Raw genomic sequence first — 20486 nt, 5'->3', positions numbered from 1 at the left:
GCACGAGAGTGGTGTCGCTTTGTCGGCGACGCTGCTTTGCTGGCACACCGCGGCGCGCCGTCGCGACGCTGTGGGACGCTCGGAAAGGGCTGGACTCTTGACAGGACCGGGAGCCGGAAGGTCCCGTGAGACCCCCTTCTCCACCTCATTCCGATCCCCCGCCCCTTCTCTCTCCTGCTGCCTGACTCCAACGTGGGTTTGTTTTCCCGGGAGACACCCCCTTGTTTTCCGGCCGCCCCTTTCGGCTCCATCCCGCCCGTTAACTCTCACACCTTCCTGCCGGTGTCTGACCGGCCCCGTACGTGGGGAAAGGGACGCGTGCTTTTTGGGCTGGCTGTCAGCCGGCTGGAGCCTTGCTGCTGTCGGTGGGGCGGCCGCGCACCCCCCCCGGCCGCGGGGCTTCCAGCTCTCCGTGCAGTTATTGGCCGGGACTCTGTGTGCCGCTGTCGGCCAATGCTGGAGCGGGGGATCGGGCGGCCCGGCCCCGCTCGGAGCCGGGACGAGGCACAGAGAGACTGAGAGCGAGCCGGGGAGTGAGTCAGTGCCGTGCCGCCGAGCAATGCCCCTCTCCCCGCTGCACGCCGCGTCCCGGGGCGCCGGGCAGCGGCAGGAAGGGGCGAGCTGAGGACTTCTAGGGGGGGCCAGGCGGGGAGCGCTGCCGTCCTGTGCGATGAACGGCGTCGCCGCACGGAGCCGCGGGGTGACGACGGGGAAGGTACTGAGCCTCTGGCTTTTGCTCGGCGCTTCCTCCTGGGCTTCCGCCGCCATCCGCTATGCGATTCCCGAGGAGGCGCGGAGAGGCTCTGCCGTGGGGAACGTGGCGGCCGACCTGGCGCTGGACCCGGCGCGGCTCTCCGGGCGCCGGCCGCGGGTGGTATCCGGCGGCAGCAGGAGGTTCTTCGCGGTGGATCCCGGGAGCGGCGCGCTGCTGGTGAGCGAGCGGATCGACCGCGAGGAGCTGTGCGGAGCGCTCTCCCCCTGCTCCCTGAGCTTTGAGATCGTTCTGGAGAAACCGCTGGAGCTGTACAGCGGCGCCGTGGAGATCCAGGACATCAACGACAACGACCCGGTTTTTCCCAGCGGCCAGGCGAGGCTGGAAATCAGCGAGTCGGTGGCGGCCGGGGCGCGCTTCCCGCTAGAGAGCGCGCAAGACCCCGATGTGGGGATTAACTCTTTGCAGACCTACCAGCTGAGTGCCAACCCGCACTTCGTGCTGGACGTGCAGACGAGGGTGGATGGCAGCAAGTACGCGGAGCTGGTGCTAGAGAAGGAACTGGACAGGGAGGAGCAGCGGGAGCTCCACTTGGTTTTGACTGCGCTGGATGGAGGCAGCCCGCCGCGCTCGGCCCATGTGCAGATCCACATTGACGTCGTGGACTCAAACGATAATGCCCCAGTCTTCAACCAGTCCACCTACAAGGCGAGTGTGAGGGAGAACACTCCTAGTGGCACCCTGGTCGCCAAGATCAGTGCCTATGACCTGGACGATGGGCCCAATGGAGACATTGTCTACTCCTTCAGCAGCCACACGCCAGCCAAGGTACGAGAGCTCTTTGATCTGGACTCAGCCACAGGGGAACTGAGGGTCAAGGGGCAGCTGGACTATGAGGAAACAAAGCTGCACGAGGTTTACTTACAGGCTAAAGACAAGGGTGCTGTTCCTGGTGTAGCTCATTGCAAAGTGCTGGTGGAAGTCGTGGATGTGAATGATAATGCTCCAGAGGTGACGGTGACTTCTGTGTACAGCCCTGTGCCTGAGGATGCTGCTCCAGGGACAGTCGTAGCTCTTCTGAGTGTAACAGACTTGGACTCCAGAGACAACGGTCTGGTGAACTGCTTTATTTCCCCTGGGATCCCATTCATGCTCAGCTCCTCTCTCAAAAATTATTACACATTGAAAACCAAAGCAGCTCTGGACCGGGAAGAGGCATCTGAGTACAACATCACTGTCACAGCCAGGGACTCGGGCTCACCACCCTTGTCTGTGGTAAAACAGATTCTGGTGAGGGTGTCAGATGTCAATGACAACGCACCCAAGTCTTCCCAGGACTTCTATGATGTGTACGTGCTGGAGAACAATATGCCCGGCATCCCCATTCTTAATGTGAGTGCCACAGACCCTGACCTGGGGCGCAACGGCCATCTAACCTATTCCCTCCTGCAGGGTGACACCACTGTGGGTCATCTCTTCTCCATCAACCGGGAGAGTGGCACCCTCTATCTGTTGACTTCCCTGGACCATGAGGACCAGGTGGAGTTCAGCATGACAGTGCAGGTCCAGGATGGTGGCTCTCCACCTCTGGCCACCAACCTGTCAGTCAGTGTGTTTGTCACTGACCTCAACGACAATGCCCCCACTGTGCTGTACCCCCTCCCCAACTCCACCTCCCCCTATACTGATGTGGTGGCACCAGGTACTCCTGCGGGCCACATGGTCACCAAGGTGGTGGCAGTGGACGCAGATGCAGGGTACAATGCCTGGATCTCCTACACCCTGTTGCAGGCCACTGACCCAACCCTCTTCTCAGTTGGGCTGCACAGTGGGGAGATCTTCACAACCCGCCAGCTCCAGGAGGATGAGGCTCCTCAGCACACGTTGGTCATTCTGCTGAAGGACCATGGGGAGCCTGCACTGTCTGCCAGTGCCACCGTCTCCATCTCTGTGGCTGAAAGGGTCAAGGAGGTGCTCACTGACCTCACTGACATGGTGCCCACACACGACCCCAGGAGGCACGTGACTTTCTATCTCATCTTGGCTGTGATTTTGGTCTCGGCTGCTTTCTTCATCACCATAGTGTCGGTGGGCATCTTCAAGTGCTACAAGTGGAGGCAGTCAAAGGAGCTGTTCAACAGCTCCAGGAGCACCCTGTACAGGACACCAGGGCCCTTCCACCACGTGGATGCGGTGCGAGGTGGTTTCATGCCACCCAACTTCTACCACCAGGTCTATCTCACCACAGACTCTCGCCAGAGCGATCTCCTGTGTAAAAAACCCTTCACTTCCAGCCCCCTGGGGAGCCGCCAGAACACCATGAGGAATGGTGAGCCAGGACCATACCATCAGATAGTGGGCACCACCAGCCGGCTCCCCACGCCCACCGAGGTAATGTAGCCCCTTTCTAGGCATGTCCCAGTGCTGGGCTGGTCCATGCTATGCGTCCGTGGCAGCAGATTGGGGCTTGGGGGGTGATATCCAGTTGCGCCGTGTCTCTAAATGGTGGTTGACTTCTTCAAAATCAAATGAGCCATCCTCTCCGTTGATGACATTTGCACTGCAGTGAGGAGGGTCAAGTTAGTCTGTTCATTCTGGGTAGTGAGCACGTTCCTTTTGGATGCAGTTTTGGGTATGCCTTGCATGGCTAGCCAGTGGCTACCAAGGTCAGCTTGCAATCACTTACAGAAAGTCTGCTGCTCGTGGGGTTTCCTTCCCTGTTCAAAATGAGAACTGAGTCCTTGCAGGTCCAGGCATCAAGGGGGGTCTGCAGTCCCTCTGCGCTGTGCCCCGGTGTGGGACAGCAGAGGCGGGCTGCAAGCCACCATCTGCTCGTGGGGCACCAGCACGTCGCATCCCACCATGTAGCACTCAAAGCTGAATGCTGATGCTAGTCCCCGACTGCGGCTGTAGAGCTGTCCCTCCTGTCCATACCTCACTTTGATTCCTTATGGTTCCTGTTTTATTTCCATTTAAGCGCTGTGAGGATGCTGGTCTCGGGGTGGTGGGGTGGGACTGCAGGCTTCCACAGCTGCTCTCAGGGCTCCTCTGATCTGGATGCTGGGTGGTGAGCCCACCACCAAGGTCTTGCTTTAGCAGCCCTATTGTGGTTTGTAATAATGCTGTCTCAGGGTCATGTCGAATGTCCGGGCTGAATAAACTGCAGACAGGAAAATGTTTGCGCATGTCAGACAGCTCCTGTGCTTCTTCCCTGGTGGGAATTGTGCAGCTTAATTTGAGAGCTTTCAATTATGGGAATGCTGCGATCCTCAGGGGTGAGGCCGGGTGGTGGATCCAGCAGAAGCAGGGGGATCTGATGGATTTCCAAGGTGGTTGGTGCTGGTCTTGTGTCCCCTCTTGGGAGGCTGTGAGTAGGATCGAGTAGTTCCTCAGGGCAGGAGGGAATGAGATGCAGCAGAAGCTGTGCACAGGCACAGGGCTGTGTGTGCTGCCTGCTCGCTGCAGCTGAATCACAGGCAGAAACCTCCCAGAGTTATTTTATGCCTTTTATTTTTTTTTTCTCCTCTTGTGTCGCTGCTCACACTCAGCACTTATCTGCAGCAGGCAGGAATGGCTGCAGCAGCTGCCAGAGCAAGTGTTCCTCTCCCTTTGTGCAGGTTGTGTTACAGCTGGGGACAAGGATGTCCCTGCCACCAAAGGCTCCTGGCAAGAAGCTAGGGGAGGGAAGACAGGCAGTAAATGATTTGAGCTTTGGGATGGGGATCACCCAGGTGGTAACAGGCAGGGGGTAAGCTCCCCAGCCCCCCAGTGCTGCCAGAAACCAGCTGGGCCAGCATCGGGCTGTGGATTTTCAGGCTTTGTGGTAAAAGATCCAACCCACTGCTGTGGACTGTGTCATGTCCACCAAGGCTTTGCACCCCTTCAGGGCAGCAGCCAGCCCCCAAATATGATGCGGTGGGGATGGTGCAGCCCACCAGTCCCCAGCCTCAGTGCTGGCCCTGTCCGGGTCAGGTGGTGTCTCGTGCCATGCAGGATCCTACCCTGCTCCCTGCAGCTGGCTGTGTCGGAGCCCTGGAATGGGGGCACCTCCTCCTCTGTCCCTGACACCCCGTTCCCCTTCTGGCTTGTCCTTGTCCCCATTGCGGGCTGCGGCAGATCCCCCAGGTGAGCTGCCTGCCACTTGCTCCATCCACCTGGGACCCTGTGAGTGGATCCCCCCGGGCCGTGTGGGCTTCACCGGACCCCTTCCCGCAGCAGCAGCGCCCCGCGGTGCTGGTGGCGGTGTGTGTCCCCCCATTTCTCTGCTGTACTGCTTGGGGTTTGTCCGGGGTGGGGACAGGGCACACGGCAGGGCCACGGTCACGGCGAGTGGCAGCGTCGGGAGCCCGCGGCCGAGCGGGCTGTACGGCGGGGAAGCGGCTTGTCCAGCGTTTTGCTGTGCTGGCCCTTTAAGAGCTTCTCCCCCACCGCGGAGCGGGCAGTAGGCGGGACCTGGGCGGCGCTCTGCACCAATCAGGAGCCAGGAATGAGAAGTGTTTCCCTGATTGGCAGCAGGCCGTCCCGCCCTGTGGCTCTGGGAACGGGCCGGGAGGGGCCGCGGGGGGACTGGGATGGCTGGGACGGAGGCTGAGCCCAGGCTCCCTCGACGGCGGGGCCCTGAGCGCCGAGACCAGCCTCGGCCCCGTCCCCGAGGCCCTGTGGGGGCCCAGGCAGGGGGTCCGGCAGGGTCGGAGCGCTGTCCCCCCTTACCCCCCCATCACCGCAGGCCCTGGGTGCACCCAGGGGAGGTCAGGGGGTCTCGGGTGCTGCCCCCCGAGAGGGGCTGAGACCTCTGCGGAGCTTTGATGCCTGCTTCTGCCGGGTGCGAGGCCTGGGCCTCCTTCCCGGTCTACTGCCCTGGCCTAATGCTGCGATCTGGTGGCGACTTGGGGGGCTCATTGGCTGGCTCCGTGCGTTCATAGCGACTTGGGCACTGCGGAGGTTTACCTCGTCCTGGATCCAGGGCAAGGAAGGGGTGCCTGGGCAGGTGGGCATGGCCAGCACTTGTCTTCGGGCTCTAGCCTCCCCTCTGATCCCTGCCTCTGACAGCCCCAGGGGCTGGCAGGGGTGGGTGCCCTTTGGTGCGAGCCCTCCCAGCTGGTGGTGGCACCGGTGGCAGCCTCGCTTGCGGGGCTGATGCTGGATGCAGGCACCAACCAAATGGGCAAAGCATTTGCTGGGGGGAGAAGGGGCGGGAGAAGAGCCCTTGGCACCTCGGGGCTCAAACAAGCACCTTTTCATTAGGGCATGAAAAGTCCTTTGGCCCGCGTCCCCTACAGCTGCCCTTTGTCTGCAGGCGCGATGTGAAGCCACCATTGTGGGAGCGGGAGCGAACAGGGAGGGCTTGTACCTAGCAGGCTTCCAGGACGTGCAGTTTCCCAGAGAACGGGAAGCGAGCTGCCGGAGCAAGTGACTCAGGCTGGAGGCCGGGGGTGGCAGCCCCGCTGACGCGGGCTCGGGCCCCCGCTTCCCGCAGCTCCACGGAGCCCCCATTGGGTGAGCGGGGATGGAGCTCTCGGCCAATTGGGTGCTGATCTGAAGCGAGGGGATCTGCTCCCCACCCCCCCAGCCCCCCCCCTTCACGCTGGGGCTGTGATTCAGCTCCCCTCCCCCAGCCCACCCCCTCCACTCGGATGCTGGCAGCCAGAGCTACAGCCTGCTACAGCCCCGGAGCTGCTTCCCGAGCCGTGGAAGAGAGACCTGGGGATTTTTAGCAGCTCCCTGGTGCTGGCTGTGTCCCGGGTCCGGCCTTGGGCCAGGTGCATGTGAACATGGAGAGCATCAGCCTCCAGCGACCCGCTTGGAAATGGCAAGTACTGAGTTTGTTTTCGCTCTGCGGCTGGGGCTGGGTCTCCGGGCAGATCCGCTACTCGGTGGTTGAGGAGTCAGAGGTGGGGACCGTGGTGGGGAACGTGGCCCAGGACCTGGGCTTGAAGGTGGAGGAGCTGCCAGGCCGCAGGCTGCGCCTGGGCTCGGAGGAGAACCTGCGCCACTTCGCCGTGCGCCTGGACACTGGCGCGCTGGTGGTGAGCGAGCGGCTGGACCGGGAGCGCCTGTGCGGAGCTGCTGCCAGCTGTGTGCTGTCAGTGCAGGTGGTGACAGAGAATCCCCTGCAGCTCTTCCGCCTCGAAGTAGAGATCCTGGACGTGAATGACAACTCCCCCAGCTTCCCCACCACCCACCGCAGCCTGCGCATCGCCGAGTCCGCCGCAGTGGCTACGCGCTTCCCCTTGGAGAGCGCACAGGACCCCGACGTGGGCACCAACGCTGTGGGCTCCTACCGGCTGAGCCCCAACTCCCACTTCTCCCTGGACGTCAAACAGCTGCAGGATGGCAAACTCTTCCCGGAGCTGGTGCTGGAGCGTGCCCTGGACCGGGAAGAGCAGCCAGAACTGCAGCTGGTGCTGACGGCCGTGGACGGGGGCAGCCCGTCCCGCTCGGGCACGGCGCAGATAACAGTCCAGGTCTTGGACATCAATGACAACGCACCCACTTTTGACCGTGCCGCATACAAGGTGCAAGTCCTGGAAAACACACCCCTGGGGGCCCTGCTCCTCCGGCTCAATGCGTCAGACCCTGATGAGGGCCCAAATGGGGAGACACAGTACTCCTTTGGGGTGCACACCTCCGACACGGTCCAGAGGCTCTTCGCCCTGGACCCCCGCAGCGGTGAGGTGCGGGTGAGTGGTGTGCTAGACTTCGAGGAATCACCCTTCTATGAGATCCACGTGCGAGCACGCGATGGTGGTGTGCCGGAGATGGAGGGGCACTGCGTGCTACGGATAGAGGTGGAAGATGCCAACGACAACCCTCCGGAGGTGCTGCTCACCTCCCTGCTGAACCCAGTGCCAGAAGACACCCCACTGGAGACGGTTGTGGGGCTCTTCAACGTGCGGGATCGAGACTCAGGGGCCAACGGGGATGTGAGCCTAGAAATCTCCCCCAATGTGCCATTTGCCATCAGGTCCCTGCAGAACCACTACTCCCTGGTCACCCGGGAGAACCTGGATCGAGAGTCCACCTTGCAGTACACAGTGGAGCTGACTGCCCAGGATGGAGGGTCTCCTGCCCTCACCACAAGGCTCACGCTACTCCTCAACATATCCGATGTGAATGACAACCCACCACGCTTCTTGCAGCCCTCCTATGATGCCTTTCTCCCAGAGAACAGCCCACCAGGCTCCCTGCTCTGCACCGTCTCCGCTTCGGACCCTGATGACGGGGACAATTCCCGTCTTGTTTACTCCATAGAGGGTGGCCATGTGCAGGGTGCCCCTGCCTCTTCCTATGTCCACATAAACCCTGACAATGGCAACCTCTATGCTCAGCGCACCTTCGACTTCGAGTTGCTGCAGGTTCTGCCAGTCTTGGTGGCCGTGCGAGACTCAGGGTCCCCTCCTCTCCGCGCCAATGTTACAGTCTACATCTTTGTGCTGGACCAGAACGACCACCCTCCCACCATCCTGCACCCAGCCAGTGATGGTGATGTCCCAGCACCCCAGAGGGTCCCACTGTCTGCCCCACCGGGCTACCTGGTGACCAAGGTGACAGCGGTGGATGCGGATGCCGGGTACAACGCCTGGCTCTCATACCGCCTGCTGCCGCAGTCCACCGACCCCTCCTTGTTCCACGTGTCCCTGTACACCGGGGAGGTGCGGACGGCACGTGCCCTGCGGGACACAGACATGGCGGCGCAGCAGGTCCTCGTCCTGGTGTCTGACAATGGCGAGCCACCGCTCTCCACCACCGTCACCATCAGCGTGGCCCTGGAGGAGGAGGCCTTAGAGGAGAGCTACAAGCCTCGGGATTTCTTGTCTGGTGCCAAGGAGAAGCCAGACCTGACCCTCTACCTGATCATCGCACTGGCAGCCGTTAGCACCGTGGCACTCGCCACTGTCACCCTCCTCGCTGCCCGGTGCCTGCGGCGCAGGGGCCGTGCCGCCGCCTCGCCCTGCTGCTGCTGGCTGAGCGAGTCGCCGTCCCGGGACTTCTTCAAGCACTCCAGCCCGAAGCTGCAGCTCAGCTCCGACGGCACTCTCAAGTACATGGAGGTCACCCTGCGGCCCACTGACTCCCAGACCCAGTGCTACGGCACCTGCTTCTCTCCCGGCTCCGACCGGAGCGACTTCACCTTCCTGCGCCCCTGCCCGCCCCCCGGCACCCTCCCGAGGGAAACCGGGGCTTTCCTCTCCGCTACCGGCACTCTGCAGGACCCCGGCCAGGTGAGCGCCCCGGGGCCAGGGAAGGGCGGTGCCGGGCCGGGGCCGGACGGCGCCGACCCCCGGGGCCGCTCCCCCGGGGCTCGGCGGGGCGGGGGCCGCCTTTGTCCCCCCGCCCCGACGTGAGGGGCGCGGGGGGGGGCGGCGGCCGCCGTCGCTCGGGTTCGCGCCGCTCGGCAGCCGTTGCGCGCCGCGATTGGTGCCGGTGTTGCTGTCCTGGGGAAGGAGCGCGGCGATTGGCGGAGCGCCGAGGTACTCGGAACCAATGGCGGGGCGGCTGCGCGGCGCCCCCCCCGTCGAGCCGCGGCCGCCCCAAACAATGAATGGGAGCGGTGAGCGCTGAGCGCGGCCCCGCAGCGCGGGCGGCCTCCGCCGAGGGCATCGCTCTCCGGCCGCCGGCCAGGATGCTGGGGGCAGGGAAGGCGGGCCGGTGCCTGGGGCTGCCCCGCGTCTTCTCTTTCTGTTTGTTCTTGCACAGCTCCTCTGCCCAGATCCGCTACACCATCCCGGAGGAGCTCACCCGGGGCGCCTTCGTGGGCAATATCGCGAAGGACCTGGGCACCGATGTGGCGAAACTGGCGGCAGCTAATCTGCAGGTACTGTCCGATTCGGATTCCCAGTACTTCTCCGTCAATGTGAACACCGGGGTTATAATGGTCAGTGAGCGGATAGACCGGGAGCAGCTCTGCGGGCAGAACGCCCGCTGCTTCCTCCACCTGAAACTCGCCATTGAGAACCCAGTGGAGTTTTACCGCATTGAGGTGGAGATCCTGGATATCAATGACAACCCCCCAGAGTTCCCCAGTGATGACGTGTCCTTGCGCATCTACGAGCTGGCGTCCCTGGGTGCCCGCTTCCCCATCCAGCCTGCCCAGGACCCCGACGTGGGCACCAACACCTTGCAGACTTACCACCTGAGTGCCAACGAGAATTTCAACCTCAATGTGAAGGCGCGCACGGATGGTGGGAAGTTCCCCGAGCTAGTGCTGGAGAGAGCCCTGGACCGGGAACTCAGAGCTTTCCACCACCTCGTCCTGACCGCCGAGGATGGGGGCTCCCCTCCCAAGTCCAGTAAGATGCACATCACTATTCAGGTCCTGGATGCCAATGACAACCACCCGGTCTTTGACAGACCATCATATGGAGCCCGCTTGGTGGAGAACTCGCCACTCGGCACCCTCGTGGTGAAGCTAAATGCCACTGATGTGGATGAAGGGCCCAATGGAGACATCCGCTACTCCCTCAGCAGCCACAACTCAGCTGCCTTACGCCAGATCTTTGCCATTGACGAGCAAACTGGGGAGATCCGTGTCCAGGGCAATCTGGACTTTGAGGAGGCAACAGTGTATGAGATCGAAGTGGAAGCCAAGGACATGGGGTCGCCCACAATGGAAGAGCACTGCAGCGTGGTGGTGGAAATCACTGATGTGAACGACAATGCCCCCGAGGTCATTCTTACCTCCTTCTCCAGCTCTCTGAGTGAGGATGCACCACCAGGCACGGTGGTGGCTGTCATACACGTCAGAGACAGGGACTCCGGTGAGCAGGGCAAGGTCCAATGTCATGTGTCTCCAGATCTTCCCTTCCAGCTGCGCAAGGACTACGAGCACCAGTACTCACTGCTAACCAGCAGCCAGTTGGACCGGGAGCACATTGCCTACTACAACGTCACTGTCTCGGCCTCGGATCTGGGCAGTCCCCCACTCTCCCGCCACACCATCTTGCCCATTGCCCTGGCGGATGTCAATGACAACGCGCCCCAGTTCGAGCAAGCATCCTATGAAGTGCTGGTGGCAGAAAACAACCCAGTGGGCAGCGTGCTGGTTACTGTCTCTGCTGTTGACCCCGACTCGGAGCAGAACTCCCGCCTCTCCTACTCTATCCTGCGAGCTGGTGGGACAGATCCAGGCGTGGATCCAACTCGCTACCTCTCCATACACCCCACAAGTGGCCAGGTCTCCACCAAACTCCCCTTTGACTATGAGCAAACCACCTATCTCCAGTTCCACGTGGAGGTCTCTGATGGTGGCTCCCCGGCACTGAGGAACAGGACACTGGTTCATGTTTTTATCGTGGACCAGAACGACAACGCCCCACGGGTGCATTTCCCCAGGGTCGGGGAGGACTCCACCACCCAGTTGCGAATCTCCCCCTCCACTGCCCCTCTTGCTCTCATCACCAAGGTGGTGGCCATAGATGCGGACTCGGGGCGCAATGCCTGGCTCTCCTACCACCTTGTGGAAGCCACTGAGCCAGGGCTTTTCAGCATGGCCCTGCGTTCTGGGGAGATCCGGATCACCCGGGCCCTGCAGGAGACGGATGCTTCTGCACACGAACTGCTGGTGGTGGTCCGGGATGCCGGGGAGCCTCCACTCTCCACAGCCGTCACACTGGTGGTGCTGGTGGAGGAGCGGGGCCCCGAGGCCCTGCAGGGCTCTGAGGCTCAGGGCACAGACGGCGGGGGCTTGCCCACCATCACGCTTTATCTGATTGTTTCCCTGGTGCTCATCTCCACTGTCTCGCTGGTGGGACTGGCGGTGCTGGGCGTGCGGTGTCTGCGGCGGGGCCCCGCGCCCACCACCCAGGGCTGCTGCGTGGAGAGCGTGGCCACGCTTCAGCCCCCTCTCAGCCACATTTTTGGGCACTTGCACTATGAGCCCAAGCAAGGGGACACGGTGATGGGCGTCCAGGTGACAGCCACGGCACCCCCTGCCCCGCGTTACCGCTCCTGCTTTTCGCCCGTCTCTGATATCAGCGAATTCGTGTTTGTGAAACCCTCCGTGGGTGCAGCCGGTGCGAACCCGCCGGAGCCCAGCGAGGTGAGCTCGGGAGCGGGCAGTGCCGTCCCCAGCCCCACGGCAGCTCCGGCACCTGCGGGCTTGGATCTTCCCCGCCCCCCAGCTCGGGACGCGGCCCCCCCGGCCGCCTGTGGGGAGGTGGGGGGGGGCTTTGCCGGCCGGTGCCCGCTCTCAGCTGCCGGGAGTCCCCGGTTCCCGGTGCCGGGAATCCCCGGCGCCCTCCCGGCGCAGCGGGGGCGGAGTGGAGGCGGCGGCGGGAGCAGGGAGGGGGGGAGGCAGCTCCGTGCGTATTTTGGGGAAGGCGGTGGAGGAGGGAGAGGAGGAGGGAGAGAGAGGGAGGAGGAGGAGGAGGAGGAGGGGGCTGTTGGAAGACGTAGAATTGTCACTCGGTCCATCCCCGCCGCTCGCCGACTTTGTGCGCCTTCTGTGTGCCGGGGAGCCGCTCAGCCGGCCGGGCTGCAGCCGCCCCCCCCCCCCCCCCGTCCCTTTCCTCCCCCCCTTCTTCCCTTCCTCCCTCTCTCCCTCCCTTCCTCCCTTTCTCCCTCCCTGCCCCGCTCCCGTGGCTCCGGCGGCGGCTTTGCCCCGGCGCAGCGCGCTCGGATCCAGCCGGGGCGCGGGGGCTCCGGCGGCGGCGGCGGCTCCCGGGACCGGCAGCGGGGGGAGGCTGCTCGGAGCCGCTTCCTGCCGGCTAGGACAGCCGGCTCGGCATGCCGAGGAGCCGGGCTCTGCCATGGCAGCTCCCGCTGCTGCTCGCTGCCTTCTCCAGCCTGCAGCCGCCCGGCAGCGCCCAGCTCCGTTACTCCGTGCCCGAGGACCGAGAGCCGGGCTCGCCGGTGGGCGACGTGGCCAAGGACCTGGGAGTGGAGGTGCGGAGCCTGGCAGCCCGCAACCTGCGCCTGGTGAGCGAGGGTGAGCGGCGGCACTTCCAGGTGGACCTGGCGGCGGGTGTGCTGCTCCTTGACAGCCGGCTGGACCGCGAGGCGTTGTGCGGGCAGAGCCCCGCATGCTTGCTGCACCTCCAGCTCGTCCTGGAGAACCCCCTCCAGCTCCACCGTGTTGAGGTGGATGTCCTCGATGTGAACGACAACGCGCCGCAGTTCCCCAAGCCGGTGGTGGCCTTGGAGATCACCGAGGTGGCCAACCCCGGGACTCGGCTGCCGCTGGAGGTGGCGGAAGACCCGGATATGGGCTCCAACTCCATCTCCACCTATGAGCTTAGCCCCAGCGAGCATTTTGCCCTGAGTATCAACGTGAGAGGGGATGGTGTTAAAATGCCCGAGATCGTACTTGAAAAAGCACTGGATAGAGAGAAAGTGGCTGTTCATCACCTAACACTGACAGCCCTGGACGGAGGGAATCCGGTGAAATCTGGCACTGCCAAGGTCACCATTCACGTCCTGGATGCAAATGACAATCCTCCTGTTTGCGACCCGCCCATATCCAAGGTATATCTGGAGGAGAACGTGCCGGTGGGCACTCTGGTCACCAAGCTGAACGTCACCGACCTGGATGAGGGTCCCAACGGGGACGTGGAGTATTCTTTCAAAACCAGCAACAATGCACCTGGTAAATTCACCAGGCTGTTCACCTTAGATCCCCGGACAGGGGAGATCAGAACCAAAGCCCTGCTGGATTATGAGGAATCCAGTGCTTACGAGATTGCTGTTCGAGCCCGGGACAAGGGGTCCCCGGCCATGGAAGGACACTGTCACCTGCGAGTGGAATTAATCGATATCAATGATAACAGCCCAGAGATTGTCCTGACCTCGCTCTCCAGCCCAGTGCAGGAGGATGCGACCCCAGGAACGGTGATTGCCCTCATTGGTGTCAAGGACAGTGATTCTGGTGACAACGGGCAGGTCCGTCTGCAGATAGCAAAAGAGCTCCCTTTTAAACTGGTGTCGTCTTTCAAAGAGCACTTCTCACTGGTCACAAATGGTCCCCTTGATCGGGAGAAGGCCAGTGGATACAACATCACGGTGAGGGCTACAGATTCAGGGTCCCCACCCAGGGCCACACAAAAAACCTTCTATCTCCAAATTGCCGACATTAATGATAATGCACCAAACTTCTCCACCCCTTTTGATACAGCTCATGTTCAGGAAAACTCTCTTCCTGGAACGTCTGTCTTCTCAGTGTTGGCATCTGATCCTGATGAGGGTAGTAATGCCAGGCTGTCTTACTCCATCCTGGACAGTGGCATGCAAGACATACCTATCTCGAGCTATTTTCGAATAGACCCAGACAACGGCACCATTTACACCGTGCGGGCTCTGGACTATGAGCAGGACAAGATGTTCCAGGTGCCCATAGAGGTGAAGGATGCTGGGTCTCCTGCACTGAGCAGCACTGCTGTGGTCCATGTGTTCATCCTGGATCAGAATGACAACGCCCCCACCATTGTCTACCCGTCCATTCCCAAGGGCTCTGCCTTCCACCAAACCATCCCCTCCTTGGCAGAACCCGGCTATCTGGTTACCAAAATTGTAGCTGTGGATGCCGATAGTGGCCATAATGCCTGGCTGTCCTACCAGCTGCAGGAGACCGCTGAAGCTGTGCCTTTCCTTGTGGAACGCCGCTCAGGGGAGATAAGGGTCGCAGAGGCTCTCAGAGAGACAGAAGTCCCCTACCGGCTGGTGGTCGAAGTGAGGGACAATGGGACACCGTCCCTCTCGGCCTCTGTGGTGATAGTCATTTCTCCAGAGGAAGATGGCGTGCAGGACTTTGCCAAGTCCTTGGACCTCCCCAGATCTTCTCCTAAGGATACAAACCTAACACTTTACCTCATCATCTCCCTGGTGTCCATTTCCCTCGTGTCCTGCGTGATGTTTGCTGTGGCAGCTGCCCGGTGTCTGAAAGCAGGCTCTGGCAGCTGGACCCTTGCGGGCTGCTGCCGAGGGTCTGCCCGCAAGCCCACCTCCCATTTCCATGGGCAGCTGAAGCCAGATGGCTTCATCAAGTACCTGGACGTGGGAGGAGCGGGCCTGACCTCCCAGGCACAGAGTTACACCTCTTGTTTCTCCCCCATGTCTGAGCAGAGCGATTTCCTCTTTGTGAAACCTTTCAGCCATTCTAGCACTGCGGAGACCATGGCTGCCTACGAGCAGGTGGCCAGCACCTTAGCGAGTCCCTGCGATGGGGTAAGAGATGGGGGGTTCTCACTGTCCTTGCTACATGCAGCCATCTGCGTGATGCGGGCTGCCTGGCTGCTCGCTGGCTATCCTGCTGCTGCCGGAGGTGGCTGCAGGGCATGAGTGTGACTGTCCCCTCCTGGGAGGTGGCAGGGGAAAGGTTTGGCTCTGCTGGAGGTGGGGGAAGGGGCTGGGCATCACCGTGAAATCAAAGCCTGAGAGCTTTGTCTTGGCCCCGTCCGTGCTCTTTTCTTTTTAAAGTGATTCCTGGCACGTTTGGGAAAGTGGGGTTGTGGGTGCTTAACTCCTTTATGCTGTTTAAGCCCTTTATTCTCTCCGCTGTATGGAAGTAGAGCCAGGAGGAGGTGACCTGAAAGCAAAGTTGCTCGGTGTTTCTTTTGCTCTGTTTTAGAGGTGTTTTGTGGATGTTTCTCACATCTTGACTCTCAAATGTTATTAGTTACTGATGGTGCCCTGGCGAGGGATTACTTTCCAGCCTGGTAGTTTCAAGTGAGGGGTTGAATTCCCTGCTCAGCACTGAAATCAGTGTCATTGTTTGCAAAGATCCTGGTGACCTTACACGCCCTTGGACTTGCAGAGACCTGGGCAGCGGCGTGCTGCGAAAACTTCAGCCATATGTATTCGGATGTCTAAATACAGATATAAGCGACTGCATTTAGCTGTAGCTTTTTTAACCTTGGGATATAAAAAGTAAAGTCACTTTGTGTCATAAATGCCTGCCCTAAATTTGAAAGTAGTAATTGCAACAGGAATTCAAAAAATAGATTGGGAAGGGCTTATCTAATGGGGAGGTTGTGTGTCAGTGTGTGCAAAAACACGTGGATCTAAAATCTGGAGGGCAAGTGTTCAAACAGGGTGATTTGCATGCAGCACGGGTAGCAGCTGAGCCTTTATTCTAGGGAGCTCAGTAATTTATTCTAATGTATTCTTTCATGAGAATCATCAAAGCTGTGGCGAAATTAGTAAAATCACATCTGCTGAAGAAAAATCTAGGTCAGCTGTACCCGTTTTCACTTTGCCTTAGTAATTGCATGTACAAGCAGAATAATCCTATAAAACTGATGTTCCACTGTATAGACTGTGATTTGCTCCTTCCTAAGGTAACTGAGAGAAATGTTGTCCTTTCCAGGTAGTGTAATATCATTCTGGAGTTAATTAAGAAGATTACGATTTTCAGAAGTATGTGTCTTCCAGACAGCAAACAGTTCTGCTATTTAGTGCTCTTCACAAAGGCGTGATTCAAACAAGAATATGTAGGCCTGCTTCGTGTCCTTCCTTATTTACAAAATGCCCATTGTCTGATGCTAAAATAACAGGAGCAGCAAGTGATACCAGGCTTACTAATGAAGTTGCAAAGTATGCTGCTGTGTCTGAAGTTTATTGTGCCTCCTAAACAAATAATGTCTTTTTTTTTTTGCTGTCGGAAGTTCATTCTTTTCTCTGAGGACAGAAAAAATATTGTAATGCTCCAAGGCTACAGCATCTAGGAAAAGTCATTCAAATACAATGTGTGAAATCAAGATCTCAGGCAGGCTTTGTTAAGGACAGAAGAAGGACAGATTAGGAAGGTCTGTTATCATTTTACCTTCTGGCATTAAAAGCATCTTTCTAGATATCAATTAGCTCTGCCTCCCCCACTCCTCCAAGCTCATTACTTTGGTACGATTCCTCCTGCTGGATTGATGCCCTTATCAGTTTATTTCATGCTTCATTTCTTTCACAGCCTGGTTTCCTGAGCTGCTCCAGAAGATGATTTGCTGAATAGTTTTTGTCATGCTTTTTTAGTATTCATGCTGGTTCAGAAATACTCCGAAGAAAAAGGCGAGGGGGGGAAGCAGCTTTTTTTTTTTTTTTCCTGTTGTTCTAATTGATTTGTTTTACTTCAAAAGAATACGCTGATATTCTAGACTGAAGTAATCCAGGATTGGTTCCCTTTCATTTTCAAAGGCAAGAATAGAGGTATTAAAACTCTTTTCTATTTTCTCTGCAGCAAGCTCAGCCTAACACAGACTGGCGCTTCTCTCAGACCCAGAGACCTGGAACCAGTGGGTAAGTGCATCTTTCTCCGTGTATGTGTTGGGCGAAGGTTTTGTTCTTTTCCGTGTTGCTCTCAGTGCTGGGAAGGCCTCAGCGGGCAGCTCTGAGGATGGGGTTTCCCTGTTGCTGGTAGAACTGCCCAGCTACAGGGCCAGAAATAAGGGAGGTGTCTATGTCAGCTCTGTTTGATGGTGGTGTGAAAGCTCTCTGCAAAGGTGTCCTGTGTTGGTGTCTACAAGGACAGTTAGGAACAGGGGGGAGATGGAGTTGTGAGATGGTTAAATGACTGAAAAACATGCTTCACATAGACAGGCTTGTTATCTGAAGCACATTTTGAGCATTTGGTCTCAATTTCTGCAGATTTGGAGTCCAGTATCATGATTTCTACCCTTGCTTGGAGGCAAGGGGAAATAACTCTGAGTTCTTTTACCAGCTGCTGAAGTGTGTTGCTTGCTCTGGCTTGAGCATCTCATGTCCTACTGCTGTGTGAGCCTCTATGGCAGCCAGAGATTGTGTGGATAGGTCCCAGGTCCCCAGAGGCCCTGCTAGAGAAATGTGCCCCTGCCCCACCTAACTGAGCTTCATTTTGTTTGGGTGTTTGGACCCTGTCCTGCATTCCTTGGGAAGCACCAGCACCAGCACAGGGTGGTTCCTTGCTCTGTCCGGGTGCAGAGCCTTCTGTGCTCCTTGGAGCTGGGCAATGGAGCAGAGCGACTAAGGAAGGCAAAATTAAATCTAAGGGGTCAGGAGACTAACAGGAAGGAGCCTGGAAGGAGACCCAAACTCTGGTCTCACTCTCAAAACCATGGTTGAGTTTTTGCTGATTTGTGCATAATGTCAAAAAGGTAACAAGCCCTGGCAGTAGAGCAGAGACTGGCCTCCCAAATGAGCACCCGTCCCCTGATCTCTTTCTCTTGCCTCTGGCCCAGAAAAGTTTACTCTTTGTGGTCCACGGGGAGAAAGCAATGATGGAAAATGTTGAGCAGGTGCCCTTCACCTCTCCTGTCTTCCCTCCTAGTGCTTAGGCATGGGGAGAGGTCCTCCTGAAGGAGGGAGCTTCCTGGAGGACCGTCAGGGTAAGAAAGGACTTACCCTGGGAGACCACCTTCCTCTGCAAGTACCCCAGCCACAGGTTATGAGGTTATTGAGTATGAGGAGACTGGTTCCAGAATAACTCCTATGCTAAAAGATTACAGCAGCAGGAGGAAATTTGTGTGCTGCGCTGCCTTGGCTGGCTGGCTCAGGCCCCATGTGGCTGCAGAGGAGTCACCACGTCCCTGTGCTCCGTGGTTCCTGGTGGCCTCCTGGGCAGCTCCCAGGGAGGATGTGACCATGCCATAGTGCCATCCGTCAGGTCCTGGATTTTGGTGTCGGAGCTTGCAGTTAAACACTGGCAGCAGCTGGTTGTGTCTGAGTCTTTCCCTGGCTCGGCTCGATCTTTTAGCTTAGCAGAAAGAAAGTTAAGAGACTGCTGACAGTTGTAATGAGCATTGCAGCAATTAAACTTTGTCATTAGCCTCTCCTGGCCAACAAAGGTAAAATGGATTGAGGATTTGATGTAAAGCTAAATGTATTCCTACTAGAAACCAAGCATGGGCTTTAAAACAAGGCTATTGCTGGAAAAGTTTTCTCAGAGCTCTGTTGAATCCCCAGCACTGAAAACTTTTTAATCAAGAAAAATCTTCCTAGCCATTTATGCTCTAGTTCAAATGACAATTAACTGGAAAACCCTGTTAATGCAGAAGCACCCAAGAGCCACTGTAATAGTTTTGCTGTGAGAAGTGGGCAAATGAGCCCTGTCAGAGCAGCATTACTGCTCCCCTCTCCAGCATCACACCAGAGCTCAAGGCACGGCGCTGGTGCAGTGCAGACCTACCTGTGTCAGGGACCTTTTCTCATGGGACAGTGACCTTCACCCCCCAGATTTAAATCAGGAGAGGTGTTTTTAGTCTAAACCTGTGTTAAAACGTCAAACAGTATGAGAAAAATTACCCTATGCTCAGTGCCCAGGCTGCTCCCCCGTGCCGTTCCCGTGCTCCGCCATGCATTTCCATGTCTAGTGTGTGAACACCCAGCTACTGAGGAGGGTGCAAGGGCAGCTGCTCGTGTGCAGGCATGTCACCTCCTGCTGATACATGTCCCCCTCTGACACCCGTTTGCTTGGGGCCTGGGGAGCACAGGCAGCTGGGGAAAAAAAAAAAAAAAACAAAAAAGAAAAATTTAAGAGAGAGAGAGAGATGTGCTCTTAACTGCATTTGCCTGCTCCAAATTAAATAGCAATAAAGGCAAGGCGGCTTAGGCTGAAGTTTGAATTGGTCCCAGCAGGAGCCACTGACCCTAAGCCAGAAAGCAGGCTAAAAACCCATGTTGTGATTTCTCCTGTGCTGTCTTCATGTCGGTTGGAAGAGGGAACAATGCTGTCTTTTCTCAGCATAGCCCTGTCACCGAAACAAATCCCATGTGCCTCCGAGCACCTGGAAGCAGCCGAAGCTCAGGGTGAGGTCAGTAAAGCAGGGACCATCTCCCGATCTCATACGTCACTGCATTCAGAGCACACCGTTATGGAACAACAGAGAGGGATTGTTCCTTTGTGATCTGAAACACAGACAAGCTCTGGTTGCACATGCTCAGAAAATAGAGGTCAGACAGCATCCTTTAAAAACGCGGTAGGGAGCCAGTCCTGTAGCTGAGTAGAGTGGTTCTCAATTAATCTCATTTGGGAGAAAATGGAAGATAAATTGATTCGTATAATCATGTTTTTATTTTATTTTCTAAAAAAAAAAAAAAGAAGAAGAAAAAAATTCACCTATGCTGTCTCTGGGCAAATGTTAATGAATACAGAATAATACTGAGCAGCAAAAGCAATTCCCAGACAAATCAGACCAGTGGCTGTAGTGGGGATTACAGTGCTGAACAGTCCAAGCGGTGCAGGCGTGGAACCTGGCAGCACCGCAGGGCATCCCCTGGGGCTGGCAGCACGGGAAGTCCCTGGGCATGGTGTGTAGGGGGACAGCATAAGGGCTGGGACTGGTACAGGGGTAAGAAAAATCAGCCCTGTGCATCGGTGGTACTTTCCCAGCAAGCATCTTTGTTGGCTGGATCTCTGTGCACCAGTGTGTTCAGCAAAGCGCTGGCCTCGGGTCAGGGTCTGCCACCTGGAGCAGGGGAAGGCTCTGGGTGGCAGAAGATCTGGGGAACCCTCCTGTCATGGGACGATGGGGACAAGCCCAGAAAGACATTGGGGGAGCCTCGCCAGGGGGTAGGGGGCAGTGTGAGAGCCCCACTGCTGGGGGAGGGAGGAGCAAAGCTGCAAAGGAGGGTGGAGGGCTCTAGCCCTGAATCTCCCCGTGCCACTGGTTTCCAGTGCTCTCCCTCCCAGGCTGGACGTGAAATGTGGATGCTCGCTTCACTTGCCTGTTAAGCAGCACCAGCAGCACCTCGGCTGCCCCGAGGGGGGTTTGCAGCTGGCTGTGGAGATGCTGCAGCAGTGCTGATGGCAGAGCTGCAAAGGATAGGAGGGGTCTTTCTTTCTTTCTTTCTTTCTTTCTTTCTTTCTTTCTTTCTTTCT

The 20486-nt window shown here is 58.2% G+C and overlaps 1 protein-coding gene across 5 annotated transcripts in view; it reads left to right on the top strand.

Moving 5' to 3' along the window:
• LOC118173895 (protocadherin gamma-C3-like) overlaps positions 1 to 20486 on the top strand; it is a 38389-nt gene that overhangs the window by 5140 nt on the left and 12763 nt on the right. Inside the window, exons 1-2 of one of the 5 annotated variants that reach the window (XM_035338852.1) lie at positions 175 to 3103; positions 16872 to 16930. In XM_035338852.1, coding sequence (XP_035194743.1) covers positions 671 to 3103; positions 16872 to 16930 — 2492 coding nt within the window. In that variant the 5' untranslated portion in view covers positions 175 to 670. The other 4 variants (XM_035338856.1, XM_035338854.1, XM_035338853.1 and 1 more) reach the window with 4 other exon arrangements.

This window comes from Oxyura jamaicensis, chromosome 13 (genome assembly GCF_011077185.1).
Source record: "Oxyura jamaicensis isolate SHBP4307 breed ruddy duck chromosome 13, BPBGC_Ojam_1.0, whole genome shotgun sequence".
Taxonomy (NCBI): domain Eukaryota; kingdom Metazoa; phylum Chordata; class Aves; order Anseriformes; family Anatidae; genus Oxyura; species Oxyura jamaicensis.
Note: the sequence above shows the minus strand (reverse complement) of the source record. Positions and strands in the feature narration are given on the sequence as shown.